This window comes from Halichoerus grypus, chromosome 10 (genome assembly GCF_964656455.1).
Source record: "Halichoerus grypus chromosome 10, mHalGry1.hap1.1, whole genome shotgun sequence".
In the NCBI taxonomy this organism is placed as follows: Eukaryota; Metazoa; Chordata; class Mammalia; order Carnivora; family Phocidae; genus Halichoerus; species Halichoerus grypus.
In genome coordinates this window covers 73,910,591-73,927,574 of record NC_135721.1, presented here as the reverse complement: position 1 = coordinate 73,927,574, position 16,984 = coordinate 73,910,591, and the positions used below count along the sequence as shown (strand labels likewise).

Below are 16,984 nucleotides of genomic sequence, written 5' to 3'. Positions count from 1 at the left end.
AATACGGGACTCCATCCCAGGACCCTGGGATCATGACCTGAGCCACCCAGGCGCCCCTAAAGTATTTTTAAAGTACGGTATACACATTGTTTCTTTAGACATAGTGCTATTGCATACTTAATAGACTACAGTATAGTATAAACATAGTTTTTATGTGCACTGGGAAACTGAAAAATTCGTTTGACTCCTTTGTTGCGATACTTGGCTTTATTGCAGTGGTCTGGACCCAAACTTGCAATATCTCCAAGGTGTGCCTGCATTTCTTCTCTTCAATTTTCTGTATTCCCTTACTCCCATTTTTTGGCTCTTGAACCTCCTGGGCTGATCCTCTCCTATTGTACCATCTGTCTTGTAGCTATAATTTCTGGGCATTTCCCTCAACTTTCATTTTCCCAGCTTTCTCTTCTATGATTCTGTTTTCACTTTACAGGAGATCTTTTAGTCCTCTGAATGTTTTATTTTTCCTTTTAATAACATCCTGTTATTTCATGGATTCAGAATCTCTCTTACCTTTCTGAAAGGAGTTTGCTTGCATGCTTCCTTCCTCCTCCTTTTGTGATTAACTTTTCTTTGCCCAGCCTAGTCCCTTTCTAGGGTTTTCTTTTCCAAGCTGCCTGTTTCTGCTTATTTTGGCCCCTCTCTCTTTTATTAGGGAAATTCTTCTGTTTGGCCATGGACTGTCTGCTTATATTTTTAAAGTGGACATTGAATAGCCGATTGGAAGCTCTGTGCCTATCTATGGGGTTTGTTGGCTGTGGGATTCACTATGGGGTGATTTGACCTATTTTTTTGAGTAACCTCCAGTGTCAGTACATAGATCTTTCCTGTAGAACTAGTGATTCTAAAGAGTATAAATAAGCCTCTTCTCATCTTTTATTTAGAGTAAACTTTTACTTAGTTTTATGTTTTAAGGCTGGTTTCCAGCCTTAATCTCTCCCTGGTATTCTCCAGTTCTAAAGGTTCTGTTTTACCTTCTTCAGAAATAAACTTCCATCTCTTTCTGGGGTGAGGGAGTGGTATTCTTTCATTCAGCTATGCTGACCCAGAGAGGAGGATTTTGGGAAGTCCACTTGCCTCTCCCAGTGGACTTTCAGTTGGTCCTCTTGTTGTTAGCCCCACGTTCACCTCCACCTCCAGCAGTGCCTCCAGTCTGCAGTTTCAGTGAGTGTGCTGCTTTTTGCCTCACAGTTAGCTTCATGTTTAACTAAGTCACAGTCTTGGTTCTGCCGCTTCCCAGGCTTCACTGTTGTCTCTGCTCCCACTCACTTTATCTCCATGGATTTAAAAGTCCCTTATCATAGTCTTGTGGGATTTCAGAGAGGTGTTCCCAACCAAAATGTTACTCCCTTCTTGAGTTAACAGTCATTCTTCAAGGCAGACAGTGCCCAGCAACATGGAGAAGCATTGACTTTTTTTTTTTTTTTAAGGATTTTATTTATTTATTTGACAGAGACAGCGAGAGAGGGAACACAAGCAACAGGGAGAGGGAGCGGGAGAAGCAGGCTTCCCCCTGAGCAGGGAGTCTGATGCGGGGCTCGATCCCAGGACCTCGGGATCATGACCTGAGCCGAAGGCAGACGCTTAACGACTGAGTCACCCAGGTGCCCCAGCATTGACTTTCTTTACACAGAGTGTAAAACTAAACTTCTCGAAAAGATAACCGTGACAAATCAGTGACTTCTTCCTTCAAAAAAAACAAAAGGTAGGGTTCCTGGGTGACTCAGTCGTTAAGCATCTGCCTTCGGCTCAGGTCATGATCCCGAGGTCCTGGGATCCAGCCCCGCATCAGGCTCCCCGCTCCGTGGGGAGCCTGCTTCTCCCTTTGCCTCTGTCTCTCTCTCTGTCTCTCATGAATAAATAAATAAAATCTTTTAAAAAAATAAGTAAACTCCATGGGTGAATAATGAAAACATAATAACAGGCAAGCTTAGTTCTGTTTAATGGTAAATTTCAGTAAGAAGACTGCCTTTGATTTGAATAAAAGGTTGAAATTGAAACTTGGTACTATATGACATAGGCAAATACATCTGGAATGATGTAAATGCTACCATTTAATATAAGGCTTGTGTGTGACACTACTTCCAGGAGTTCAGAAAGGTGATAAGTACTTTTGGTTGGAGTAGTTTGTAAGATTTCATAGGAGAGAACATGCTTGACTTAATTGAGGTTTTGTTTTTTTCAAGTTGGAAAAGAGGATATGGTTGCGATCATTTTGGGAGCCTTGGGCAATAAGCCTATGTAAGTTCTCCAACTTTAAAGTGAGAAAGCTGGTTAAAATCCTTAATTCATTTACTTAACTTTATTTTACTTTACTTAACTTACCTTTTCCCGATATTGCAAGTGAAATACAAACTTGCCCAGTGGTACTGAACTATCCATTGTGAGTTGTATTTTGGTCTTACGATGTCATATAATTTTATATTTGTTGGCAGCAGTGGTAGTTTACTTACTAGCCAGACTCTAACTGCATAGAATTTCAGAACAGGAAGAAATGCTCAGTATTGTTTTGTACAGCTTTTCTTTTTTTTCCCCCTAAGAAAACAGATACTTGGTAGAGCCAGGATCAAACCCAATGTTTAGGCATTCTTTTCCTTGTTTCCTTCAGTTTATTGTCTTAAGATGGTATGCTTATTACATGTGTTTGTATTTTGGGTGCAAGTTAATATGCTTTTATTTATTATCAGAAAATATTAATTCTTCTAGCCCACTACAGATTTCTTGGTTCTTTTGGGACCATTTTAGTCTTTTGAGATTTAGATATATGTATACTCAAACATGTAGTTAGTTTTCTGGATTTTCTCTTGGGTGAAGCTTTCCCAGATTACTTCAGTAAATTATGGCACTTGGTAATAATAATCTGCTCTAATAGATGTTTTTATAATTCATGACAAAATTTCCATGGGCAAACCTTATAGATGATCCCATGAAATGAACTGTTAAAATGACTTTATGACTATCATGTGTGAGTAAACTGTTACTTCTTTATTTTATTTTTAAGATTTTATTTATTTGACAGAGAGAGACAGCTAGAGAGGGAACACAAGCAGGGGGAGTGGGAGAGGGAGAAGCTGGCTGAGCAGGGAGCCCAATGCAGGGCTCAATCCCAGGACCCTGGGATCATGACCTGAGCCGAAGGCAGACGCTTAACGACTGAGCCACCCAGGCGCCCCAACTGTTACTTCTTTAAAAACAAAAACAGGTCCAAGCAGGTAGGAGTGGCCAGAACTTTCATTCTCAGCTCTTTTGCTTAAGCCAAAGTTTTTCTCCTCTTTGGGAGACTATCCCTTATTACTACTGCTTCTTGTTATTACTGACTTAAGGGACACAGAGAGCATTCAGTGTGACTTCAAAGCCCTCTCTAGAACATGGGCGTGAGACTTTTCCCCCTTAATTTGACATAATATAATTGAGATAAGGTAAGAACTTTTAAACTATGTTAAAGATAGAGGAAAACCAAAGGGAAATAGGCATATAGTACAATAACCAAATACATAATTTAGTTGATTACTTGTCTTCTGGAATGCACAGTTTCATTCATATGGTATAAACCCTGGATTGCCTTAATGTGGTGGACACCATTTTAGCATCCATTACCCCAGATCCCACACCTGGATGCTGTCCTCCTTGGAAGTCTCTCTCTGACAGAATGAGGCTCTTCTATAACGCTGGAATGATGAGTTCAGTTTTTTTTTTTCTTGCCTGTGGCCTTTCTCTACAGTATAATGCAACGCATGTCTATATCCTTCATCAAATCTACTTCAGTTCTAGGGAAGATACGGCCTTATGGTAAAAGCCGTATGATGTATTATTTATCACTTATTGGGAATGAAGTGTTGCTTTGTTAAACCATTTCTTTCAAACTAATTATTAAAAACAGTCCTCTGACATTTATTCCAGTACTTCTTTGGGCAGGGAAATAAACATACTGTTTTGGGAAGTAGGAGGTAAACACAGAGGGACCATTAATTATGCAAAGTAGCATGTACTAAATGGATGGGAAAGAAGTAACTATTAATGAAGTTTAGTAAGGTACCATGGGGAAAGGATTTCTGGAAAAGGTAAGACTGAAATCTGACATTTCTGGAAGGATGTAACTTTGCATAGGTGAGGATAGTTAAGGAGAGGGGAAGGCACGATTTTAAAAAAATTTAGTGTCCAAATTATGGTAGAATAGTTCTGCTTTTGAATTGAGGCTGTATTAGAATCCATTATTACAAATGTTTGGTGCAATACTTGCTTTTTCCTTCACTTTTATATTTATAAGTTACTTTTTTTTTTGAAAAAATGAAGCTATAGGGGCGCCTGGGTGGCTCAGTCGCTAAGCATCTGCCTTCGGCTCAGGTCATGATCCCAGGGTCCTGGGATCGAGCCCTGCGTAGGGCTCCCTGCTCTGTGGGAAGCCTGCTTCTCCCTCTCCCACTCCCCCTGCTTGTGTTCCCTCTCTCGCCATATCTCTCCCTGTCAAATAAATAAAATCTTTAAAAAAAAGAAAAAATGAAGCTATATTCTTTGATCTATTATTAAGTGTTTCCTACTGTGCTCTCACTTTTGTTTATAAATGTGAAATGTATTTGGGCTTGATTGTAAACTGAGGGCAGCTTTGAAGTAAGTGTATCCCTCTTGAAATAAGATTGATGGGAACAAATCAGCCATGGTCTGTCAGCTAAGGCAAAGGACCTAGAACTTTAAATTCAGAGGAACTTTTAAAGAACAATGCTTCAGATAATTTTTCTTGTTAGAGAATTTATCATCAGAATAATTGTTCACTAAGTGCACTATATTTAATGCTTTTAGAAATAGTAGTAAATATAATCCATTGAATCTTGGGTGTTTTGTAATCAGAGACTAGCCTTTTTTCTTCTCCAGCAACTATGAATCCAGTTCTTTAGACGAAGTTCTAGTCCCTAGACATGTTCACGGGGAAAGGGAGAAAAAAGCCTCTGTCCTATGGATTCATTGGACCTAAGGAATAGAGACGATTATGAATGAGCTGAAGAAGGATTTAGGAAAAAAGGGAACCTGAAATTCAGTTTTGCAACTGTTTTAATTATCTGGTGATGAGTACTGTGAGTACCTTTTGACTGTGTATTTGCATATATTTGACCTTATTTTGAACATTGTGGTAATATTTCAGTGTGAGTATTTGAACAGCCCTTTGAGTCTCTTCACTGAAATTTGATTTGTTATATGTAAAAGTTGCCCACCTTCCACACTTACTCCCTTTCAGGGTTGGTTTGTAAGCAAACTCAAAGGTACTAGAATTTTTTATGTGGAGGCTTATTCTACAGAAGAATGTAAACTATAGATAACTCATCTAAATTTTAGGACGTCTAGAACTTTTTCCCGTATTTGTTCTTCTCAGTAAAAATTAGCACAGTTGTCAGATGGGTTTACTACTTTCTCAGGCAAGAAGAGGGTGACACATTTTTGAGTTCTCAAATCCATGATTCTAAGATAAGTAGATAATGGACATTTCAGTGAAAATAATGTTATTCTTAGGATTTCAGTGCTTCTGCTTTCCCCCTTGAAATGCTCATGTATATACTCATATACAAATATACACATACATACCAGTTATACCAAATTAATTGTGCTCTTACTCTTCTTTTGGTCTTTGTATATGCTGTCTAATTTCTTCTCCCATTTCCATCATGTAAGTATCAGCTTGGGCTTCCTTTAGAAAAAGAGTTTTTTTTTATTTTTGGTTTTTTTTTTAGGATTTATTTTTTAGAAATCTCTACACCCAACACGGGGCTCGAACTTAAACCCTGAGATCAGGAGTCACGTGCTCCACTGACTGAGCCAGCCAGGTGCCCCTGGAAAAATTTTTAAATACACGAGGCTATCTTTGACACCTCCTGTTGGCATACCTGTATTTATCCCATTGTACCCTCTATCACAGGGTGCCTTCATAATCTGTGTACTGGTCTTTATCTTCCACCAGACTAGAAGTTTTTTTAGGGAAGGGGACAACTTATTCCTAGTACCTGATACAGTGCCTGGCATGCAGCATGTACTCAGAAAATACTTGAATGAAAAAAAAAGAAAAGAAAAGAAAATACTTGAATGAGGGGCACCTGGCTGGCTCATTTGGTAGAGCATGTGATTCTTGGTCTTGGGGTCATGAGTTTAAGTCCCGCATTGGGGCTAGTTTACTTAAAAAAAATAATAATAATAAAGGGAAGGGGGGAAAAATATTTGAATGAGTAACTATTGTACTGTTGTTATTTGTAATTTTCAATTGATTGAACGAAGCTGAAGTATTCTTTTGCCAGATACATTAAAATATGTATAATTTATTGCTGGAACTTAAGCACTAATTATAAATGAGAAATTGTAGGGTCATCCCAGAATTGAATGCTATATAATATGTAAACACATGTGAAATCTTTTAAGTGATTTTAAAAATGTGATTACTTGGGGACCTGGCTGGCTCAGTAGAGCATGTGACTCTTGATCTCCAGGTTGTGAGTTTGAGCCTCACATTGGGCTTGGAGTTTACCTAAAAAAAAACATAGTAAAAATAAAAAAATAAAAATATGATTACTTAGAGTGATTTAAGCAAATTACTTAGAATAAATAAAAGACAACAATGAGTCCCTAATCTTCCAAGTATGACAACCCCTTTTAAAATATCATTTGTCAGATTCTTACTTCATAGTACAATTATTATATATTGATTGAAAAAGTCGTATTATGCTGCTGTGGTTTCACTAATGTATTTTCCTCCAAGAAGGCAATGGAAAAAGACAGATGTGTTCAGTCTTTAGATAATGCTTGCTGTGCATACATTCTCAAACTCGTAAAAAGTCTGTGGCCCACAGAGTTGTATACATCACTGATCTCTGAATGTGGGTTCACAGAACAAGCCATTAGTATTAAGTTTTTAAAAATTAGAACTTCTCTTTATTGTCTTTCGTCTTGAAAAAGGCAAATTGCTTTTAATACAGTGATTGGCCCTGGCTTCCCACACTGTTAGTAGGTCCGATGTGCTGGTGAGAGATCCTAAGGAAGGGTGGAATTTTCACTTTCTCACTTGTATTCGTCGTTGTCGTGACTGAAGTTAACCTGTGATTATGTTGATTTTCATATGATTAGGTTTTAATGAAGCTGCTTCAAAAAGTGAGCAAGTGACTGAAAAAGACTCCTATCAGAAAAGATTGATTGTAGTTATAATAAAGCTCAAACAGGCATACACATAAAAAATGTTAGAACTCCTAATTCCAGTATAAGCTCTCATTCTGGGGTACAAACTATGATACAATCAGATCTGAAATACCAAATGCAAAAAAAATCTGAGATTGTTGAAGATTGTTTGAAATATGGATCTATATTATTGGAACTGTACCTTGCCTGAGTTACAGTGTTGTTTGACATGTAACTAAATGATAGCATGAAATCATAACAAGTTAGCAGGTCATTTAAAAATTAGGCATTCTGAGTATAAAAACCTTTGAGTTTTTTTTTTCCATAGATGTTTGATAAAGCCATCAGTAGAGTGCAAAACTGCACTAAATTATAAATGTTTACAAGGCCCTTTGAGGTTTCTTTTGAACAGTAAAAGATAGCCATATCACTGGGGAAACCCTTGTTTTTTCTGTTTTGGTCGAAATGACAGAAATAACATGGAATGTATGGCAAAAAATTAAAACACATTTCTTTGTCATCACATGCCTTTGAAACATGCAGTGTTTCAGTATACAGTGCTGATGTGAAGAAACCAGTATCAGAGTAATTACACATTGTAGAAGATTTGCTTTACGATTGATTTTATTTTAATAAAATATAGATGTTGTAACATACTTTCTCCTTAGTATTTGCTAACTTGTGTTTCAGTAATAATGACTGTTTTTGGGGGGTGAATAGCAAAAGCAAAGAGATGCTAGGCAAATGTATATTTTCAATAGTAAATGACTTCTTTAATAAAGACAACCTTTTATGGAAGAAAGTATAGTTACTTAAGGTAAAAATCATTTACTCCATCATTCATAGGTAAATTACTGCAGCAAAGAAATTGAACCAGGAGTTTATAAAGAGCTGTTAGCGTGCCATCAATGTAGTTAATTTTATAAAAATAAGACCTTTAACTTTAAAATAAATACAGTAGGTTTTGGGGGCACCTGGGTAGCTCAGTTGGTTGAGTGTTGGACTGTTGATTTTGGCTCAGGTTGTGATCTCAGTGTTGTGGGATTAAGCCCCGCCCGCCTTGTGCTCAGCACTGAGTCTGCTTGGGATTCTCTGTCTCCCCTCCTTCTGCAACCCCCCCCCCCGCTCCCCCTTTCCTTGCTGGCACGCGTAAGCGCTCTCCTTCAAATCTTTAAAAAAGTAAAATCTAGTTTTTACAGTACTTATATGAGAAATGACCAAGAAGTACATTTTACTGCATAGAAGTTTGCTGATTATCTCATAGCAAAGTTCTTTGCTTTTGAAGAATAATACAACTTAAAATAGAAGTTGCTAATTCCACAGCAGTATGCAGATACTTTTAGCTAAAAGAGAATACACACACACACACAATCTTCCCATTAAGGATAAAGGTTACTTACCAAGAAGGTAACTATTTTAAAGAAAGTAGTGTTAGCAAATGAGCATTTGGGAAATAAAGCTTTGGAAAGGTAATGGTTTTGTGATTTTTTTTTTTTTTTTTAAAGATTTATTTGTTAGTGCACATGTGAGCACGAGCGGGGAGAGAGGCAGAGGGAGTTATAGAGGGACAAGCAGATGCCCCGCTGAGCCAGGAGCCTGATGTGGGGCTCTACACAGGGCTCAATCCCAGGACCCTGAGATCATGACCTGAGCTGAAGTCAGACGCTTAACTGACTGAGCCATCCAGGTGCCCCTGTTTTGTGATTTTTGTTGGAAAAAAAAAAAGATCATGTATGGTAACTGTCAGATTTGCATACTTTAAGTACTTGGGAATTTTGGTATATGTTCTAGGAAAACTCCTACAATAGCACTGTTTTATTATTTTAAAAAATGAAAAATAACTCCTATTCATTGATAGTAGAATAGATAAAAATTGTACATGAGCATATAGTGAACTATGGCTCTGCATCAATGCGGATGAATCTCAGGAATATAGTGGTGAGCCAAAACCAAGAATACTAGAGCAACATACATTGTACTTCACATCAATGTGTAGTGTCAGACATATAAAACTATGCCTCAAATAGTTAAACTACAAGGGATACTGATGATAAAATTCAGGATAATAGGATGCCTCAGTGGTCTTGATGATGTTCTACTTCTTAAATTGTATGGTGGGTACATAGGTGTTCATTTTTATTACTCTTTAGCTATATGTATACATTATGTAAACTTTCATACATGGGATATTTCATGTTTGAAAAATTAAATCAGGGGCACCTGGCTGGCTCAGTCAGAAGAGTGTTTTGACTCTTAATGGTGGGGTTGTGAATTTGAGCCCCACATTGGGTGTAAGAGATTACTTAAAAATAAGTAAAACTCAAAAATCATTAAGGGACAACCCCAACTTTAAAATATCAATTTGGGACTTAAAAATGACCAATTTGTGGGGTGCCTGGCTGGCTCATTCAGAACAGCATGTAGCTCTTGATCTCAGGGTTGTAAGTTCGATCCTCACGTTGGGTATAGAGATTATTTATGAATAATATCCTTAGGGGCATTTGGGTGGCTCAGTCGGTTAGGCATCCGACTGTTGATTTCAGCTCAGGTCTTGATCCTCAGGGTCATGAGCTCAAGCCCCACATTGGGCTCCACGTTGGTTGTAGAGCCTACTTAAATAAATAAATAAAATAAAATCTAAAAAAAAAATGACCTATTTGTGAAAGAATGCAGTCCCTCATAAAGCCAGTCGGTGTACTAGTGACCTAAGCTCAGTCAGACACTCATTTCCTGGACTTTGAATCTTGAGCAAGAGACTTCAGAAGGAAACAGACAGCAGGTAGGAATCCGAGCAGTGAGAGCAGCCGCAAGCAAGCAAGGCTGTTCTGGTGTAACTTTCACAGTATTTGGCTCCTTGTTTGTTAGGAGGTTCCTTTTGATTCTTAATGTTCCCTGTAGCTTGCTTTCTTTTCTTTTTTTTTTAAAGATTTTATTTATTTATTTGACAGAGAGAGACACAGCGAGAGAGGGAACACAAGCGGGGGGAGTGGGAGAGGGAGAAGCAGGCTTCGCAGGGAGCCCGATGAGGGGCTCGATCCCAGGACCCTGGGATCATGACCTGAGCTGAAGGCAGACACTTAACGACTGAGCCACTCAGGTGCCCCGCCAGCATGCTCTTTCGAAGGTCCCCATCCAAGATGTACTGGAAAAAAAAACTTTGGGTGTGTGGATGGGCTATGGAATCTGCATTTTGAGCAAATAACAAACATTTTATGGTTTTACTCTGTTTCAAGTACTGTTCTAAGCACACTGTATCAACTCATTCTTCACTGCAACCCTGTGAAGTGTAGGTATTATTGTTGTGATACGCATTTGCCAGAGAGGAGAAGGGGAAAGTGACTGATTAATTCACAGGAGGAATTTGAAGTACAGGTGACTAAGCGCCTTACTCAGGGTCACACAGCTAGTGAGTTTTAGGGCCAGGATTGTAGGTGGGAAACTACCAGGGCATCTGCATGCTTATTTGGAGAACCACCACTCTAGTCCAAGTCATTTGAAATTGGAAAAGCTTTATTCTAAAATAACAGTGAAGTCAGGAGGGAGAGGGATGCATAGGAGTACTTTATAATCCTGTCTATGGATTGTAAATCTGTCAGCACTGAGTAGAAGTTGTCCTAATGCTACTTCACGGATTAGAAAACTCAGCAATGTTAAGTATGTTCTGTAGCACATCATTAAACTTACATTGTTTTAACAGACTCTAAGTAATAGATTTCAATCAATCCAAGTAAAGTTTTTAATTTGGTAAACAGTAAAGCTTTGATCAAATGTTTGTAGAATGGAGATTTTATGTTTTAATTAAATTTTGGGGTTGTCAGGATCACTGGGGGAAAGTATCTTACAATACATGCTTTTGGAAGTCTTTCTGAAATATATTAAAGTACCTTAATATATTAGAAAAGATGCAACACCATTCTGAATATTCTGATGGTTCAGTCTTCTATATTGAACCCTGAGTTCTCTTATAAATTGAATATTTAAGAAAACTTAACCAGGTTGTGTTTCTTAGTTTTCCTTTGCTGGAACAGTGCTTTTCAACTTACTGCACATCTAAATCACCAGAGAGGCTTAAAAAAAAATACTGATATCTGGGTCTCACCCCTAGAGATTCTGATTTAATTGGTCTGATGATTCTAATATGCTAGGATTGAGAAACCACTGTTCTAGAATAAGGATGTATGGGGAAATTTTCTTGGTTTCTTTTTTGTTGTTCCAGTAAATTCAGATAATACTGAAAAATATATTTGAGATAGGAGTTACTAGAGAATAGATGGAATATTGTAGATAATTCTCTGACAGATTTAAACATATAACCCTTGACAATTTTTGTTTTCTTTCAGATTCATTATTAAACATGGGTGCATTTTTGGATAAACCCAAAACTGAGAAACATAATGCTCATGGTGCTGGGAATGGTTTACGTTATGGCCTGAGCAGCATGCAAGGATGGAGAGTAGAAATGGAAGATGCACACACAGCTGTTGTAGGTATTCCTCACGGCTTGGAAGACTGGTCATTTTTTGCAGTTTATGATGGTCATGCTGGATCTCGAGTAGCAAATTACTGCTCAACACATTTATTAGAACACATCACTAATAATGAAGACTTTAGGGCAGCTGGAAAATCAGGATCTGCTCTTGAGCCCTCCGTGGAAAATGTCAAGAATGGCATCAGAACTGGCTTTTTGAAAATTGATGAATACATGCGTAACTTTTCAGACCTCAGAAACGGAATGGACAGAAGTGGTTCAACCGCAGTGGGGGTCCTGATTTCACCTAAGCATATCTACTTTATCAACTGTGGTGATTCACGTGCTGTTCTGTATAGGAATGGACAAGTCTGCTTTTCTACCCAGGATCACAAACCTTGCAATCCAAGGGAGAAGGAGCGAATCCAAAATGCAGGAGGCAGCGTAATGATACAACGTGTTAATGGTTCATTAGCAGTGTCTCGTGCTTTGGGGGACTATGATTACAAGTGTGTTGATGGCAAGGGCCCAACAGAACAACTTGTTTCTCCAGAGCCTGAGGTTTATGAAATTTTAAGAGCAGAAGAGGATGAATTTATCATCTTGGCTTGTGATGGGATCTGGGATGTTATGAGTAATGAGGAGCTCTGTGAATTTGTTAAATCTAGGCTTGAGGTATCTGATGACCTGGAAAATGTGTGCAATTGGGTAGTGGACACTTGTTTACATAAGGTATGTAAGTCTTTTTGTTATAATTAAAATACCCTGTTAATTTTGAAAAGGCACGGTAAGTAAAATTAACCAGACTTAAATTTTAAAAACTTTTCATTAGGGAAAATCTGTATATTTTTAAATTACTTTCTTCACCAGAATTTTTTTTTTTTTTTTTGGCCAGCCTCGTTTGCCTCAACCTTCTAGTTTGAAGATTAATAAATTTTTGGCATTTGTTGTCATTTAAGTACTTTGTGGCTTGTTGCTGTGGCTGAGGCATCTATATAGAATTGTGCCTTTTGATTTAAATTCTCAGTATTGGCAACAGAGGTCTTTTTTTTTTTTTAAGATTTTATTTATTTATTTGAGAGAGAGAATGAGATAGAGCATGAGAGGGGGGAGGGTCAGAGGGAGAAGCAGACTCCCTGCTGAGCAGGGAGCCCGATGTGGGACTTGATCCTGGGACTCCAGGATCATGACCTGAGCTGAAGGCAGTCGCTTAACCAACTGAGCCACCCAGGCGCCCGGCAACAGAGGTCTTATGCCTGATTTTGAAGCAGTTTAATGAATTATGTATATGGTATATTTCTGTAATAAATATACAAAAAATCAAAAGCCATGTATAATATTGGAAGATAAACCAGAGACCTAGGCTAAGTCAGGTTTTGTAATTTAGATCTGAGCCTCCTAGCAGCTAAGATGAAAACTGAAGTAAAAGTGTAAATTGTGTATTTCTTATTGTTTAGTAAAAGAAGCTCTTTCCTAGCAACAAAATCAAAAAGGAATTTACAGGTGGCTTTATATAAGTGATACATGACATGGTAGAGCGTATCTTAACTTTTGTAGAAGATACCGGAATTCTTTTTGTATAGATGTTTTTGTCATCACTGATTAAAAACCAAAGAGTAGTATAGAATAGAATGCTGGAAGAATTCCTGTGGATCAGTAACATTTAATTTAGTTTTGTAATGTCCTGTGAATCTTAACTTGATAGAGTAATAGGGAAAGCAAATCCAGACTAACAGACATTCAGCAATTCCCTTGAATGTCTTTAAAATATCCAGTAGTTTCAGGGGGGTTTTGACGGTGCCTGTATAGCCGTCATAAAGTCCGAGTTATCTGGCCAGTGCCTAGGATACGTGAGTATTGTAGGACTGAGTAAGAAGGTGCCAAGGCAAAACTAACCTTTGGCTATGTGAAATGAAGGTTTTGACTTCCTTACTCTGTCTAGGTTAGAACTGTTCTTTCTCCCCACCACATAAGTTGCTTTGGAAGGTACAGACATAGCCAGAAAGTTTCGGAAGTTCTCTGAGTCTGTGGAAATACCCAGGTTTTGCTGAAGTGTCTACTTCTTTTTCATAGATTGGGAAGAGACAACTTCAGGTAGAGAAAATTTAAGGGCTGGTGTTTCCAGTTGGCAGCTTTTTTCTGAAAGGGTTTTAAATGATGGTTCCTTTAGCTTTTCAAAGGTTTTTGTTTTTTTGGTTTTTTGTCTTTTTTTTCCCTTAAGCATACTGTATACTTTTTTTTTTTTTTTTTACTTATCTGGATAGGTTAATTACAAAAGTATTGATGGTTGTCAGTGATCGAATAGGCTCTAAAAATGTCTTCCCTTTGGACTCCCAAGTGGAGAGATTCTGACCTGCAGCTTTTTGAGACAAAAGCAAGCAGATGTTTTTTGCCTGACTAGCAGATGAAGACAGCATTTTCCCTGATTATAAAACAAGTATATACTTAGCTATTAAAAAAAAATTCCAGGTAATCCAGGACATATAAAGAAACATTCAAAAACTTTGCCACTCACTGAAGTTGGCTCCATTCATTGGTATATATCTTTCCAGTCTTTTTTGCCTGCCTGTTAGTATGTATATTTTTATAAAAAGGAGATCATTATACTTGTTATTCTACAGTATGCTTTTTTGTGCAACAGTACGTTATAGCGAGATCTCCATGTCTGTAGGTATCAGTCTAAATCATTTGTCATGGTTGTATAGTATTTTGTTGAAAGAATGGCGTGTTGTTTCGAAGGGAATAGCCAAAAATCTATTAGGTCTGTAATTTGGAGTAAAAAAGAAGCTTGTATTGTGGATAAACTGCACTCTCCCTTCCATTGAAAGGATGTTCGTTTTCAGGAATTTTGACCCCACCCTTTTGGAGGGGGTGAAATGATTCTGGTGGCGGATCTTTGCTTGACAGCTTTGATCAGTAATTAAATATTCCTGGTGATGGTATTAAATATCCTGGATTCCTAGAATCTCAGAAATGATAAATGACAGTAATAGGGACAAGAGGTTGGAACCCATGAGTCATTCAATTTTAGTGGAAGTTGGCCACCATAGTTCCTTAGAATGAAGCTGCATTCAAATTGAAGTCAGTTTTTTGGTTTTATTTTTAATTAGAGAGAACGGGAGCGTGTGCTGGAGGGTGTAGAGGGAGAGGGGGAGAGAGAATCTCAAGCAGATTCCCCGCTGAGTGTGGGGTCTCAGGTGGGGTGTGGGACTCCCTCTCACAACCTGAGATCATGACCTGAGCTGAGATCAGGAGTTGGATGCTTAACTGACTGAGCCACTCAGGTGCCCCAATTTGAAATCAGTTTTCTTTTGTTTTGTTTTTTTAAGATTTTATATATTTATTTGACAGAGAGAGCAAGAGAGCACAAGCAGGGGGAGCACTAGAGGGAGAGGAAGAAGCAGGCTCCCTGCTGAGCAGGGAGCCCCATGCGGGACTCGATCCCAGGACCCCGGGATCATGACCTGAGCCAAAGGCAGATGCTTAACCATCTGAGCCAACCAGGTGCCCCCAAATTGAAATCAGTTTTGAGAAGCTTAGTTAACTTTTGTGTTGAAACATAACAGACCTTTGAATATTTTGAACCTTTGCATGTTAAAACTTCTTACCCATTTCTGTTTTTCTAACTCCATAATTTGTCACTTGTTTGTAGTGTAAAACCAGGGGTTAGCAGTGTTATAAAACAATATGATTAAAATAGAGTATGATTGCTTTGAACTTTGAAAGATTGAATAAAAAATTTTAAAATCCATGGAAAGCACTTTAGCTCAGTGCTTGGCACTTAGCGATTGCTCAGTAGGTGCTAGCTACTTCAGGAGGAGAGACACTAGACCTGATTTTTAAGTAGAAGTTTCCCTGATAATTTAAATGATGTGTTAATATTTTCTAACACTTCTAACACTTGTCATGCCCTAATAGTTTACAAGCATTTTTATATGTTAACTCATGAAATCTTGGAAGATTGTGATAATTGTCATAATCACAATAACATCAGTATCAGTAAATTATTGCTTTCTATGAGCCAAATGCTATTCTAAGCACTTTATACATAGCTTAATGCATTTAATTTTCACAACAACTATAAAAGATAGCATTATTATTGCTAATGATAATCTCTTTCAAGATTGCCACTTAGGAATATGAAGCAGTAAGTGTTGGATGACTCTACTCAGGCATTACTCTCTTAAGATACGTTAACTCTAGGAGAGAATAATCCCTAAGAAAGCAGCCTTCCTATTTTCTTGCCAATGCTAGTAGCATTCATGGTATTTATGCTCATTTCAGGTTGCATGTGCTACGCAACTGCTGTTTGCATAGCCTTTCATAACTTATAAATATAACACTCATTTGTCCTCCTAGTAGCCTGAGATGAACGAAATAAAAATCCATTTCTAATTTGCAAGTAAGGAAATAGAGGTTTGACATTAAAAGATAGCTGTTAAGTCATATTTTGATGAGTGTCGAAGCCAAGACTAGAACTCACATTTCCTGATTCAAGTGTGATGTGTCCGTTGCCAATGTTTCACAGAAGGTTTGATGAAAAATTTTTTCCGAATGGAAATACTAAGAGTTCCCTTTTCTTTTTTCAATAATTACAAGATTAATAACATTTGTGAACAAATCCGAAGATGTTTGTATTTATGTCCTTTTTAAAAATATCATTCCCCTTGGGGCGCCTGGGTGGCTCAGTCGTTAAGCGTCTGCCTTCGGCTCAGGTCATGATTCCAGGTCCTGGGATCGAGCCCCGCATCGGGCTCCCTGCTCCGCGGGAAGCCTGCTTCTCCCTCTCCCACTCCCCCTGCTTGTGTTCCCTCTCTCGCTGTGTCTCTCTCTTTGTCAAATAAATAAATAAAATCTTTAAAAAAAAAAAAAAAATATCATTCCCCTTAAGCAGCCACATATTCTTCCAAATAATTCTGTGTTTATTCATACAAACATATAGAAATATAAAAATAGGGTTTTCTTTCCCTTCCTTTTTGTTTTTTGTTTTTGTTTTTTTACAGAAATGGATCATGTTACTTTGCCACCTGCTTTTTCTTAAATTGTAAAAGTCAGTATGCCTTTAAATTGTTCTATTATTTTTTCTTCTAAAATACTATTTGATTTTCCTAAATTCTGCTTATATACACTTATCAGAAGCTTATTTATATACATGAGATAGTACCTGATAGTTGGATAAAATTGAGGGAAAATTTCAGCTCACAACCTGAGCTGAAACCAAGAGTCAAGACCTCCATTGTCTTCAAGTTTTGCTACATTGAATTTTAGGAGGTGGTGGCAAGAGTTTTTCAGGGCCTTTATGTCTTTTTGGCTTATTTTCCAAAGGCAGCGCCATTCCAGATTAGTAATAGAACATGAAAAATGTACCCA

At 37.8% G+C, this 16,984-nt stretch overlaps 1 protein-coding gene across 4 annotated transcripts in view; it reads left to right on the top strand.

Moving 5' to 3' along the window:
- Positions 1 to 16,984, top strand: part of PPM1B (protein phosphatase, Mg2+/Mn2+ dependent 1B) — a 76,952-nt gene that overhangs the window by 40,260 nt on the left and 19,708 nt on the right. For 3 of the 4 annotated variants that reach the window (XM_036087391.2, XM_036087393.2, XM_036087392.2), the window contains one exon: positions 11,487 to 12,346. The exons of the other annotated variant lie outside the window; for it this stretch is intronic. In XM_036087391.2, coding sequence (XP_035943284.1) covers positions 11,501 to 12,346 — 846 coding nt within the window. In that variant the 5' untranslated portion in view covers positions 11,487 to 11,500. Of the gene's footprint in view, positions 1 to 11,486; positions 12,347 to 16,984 lie in introns of those variants that run through there. 4 annotated transcript variants of the gene reach the window in all.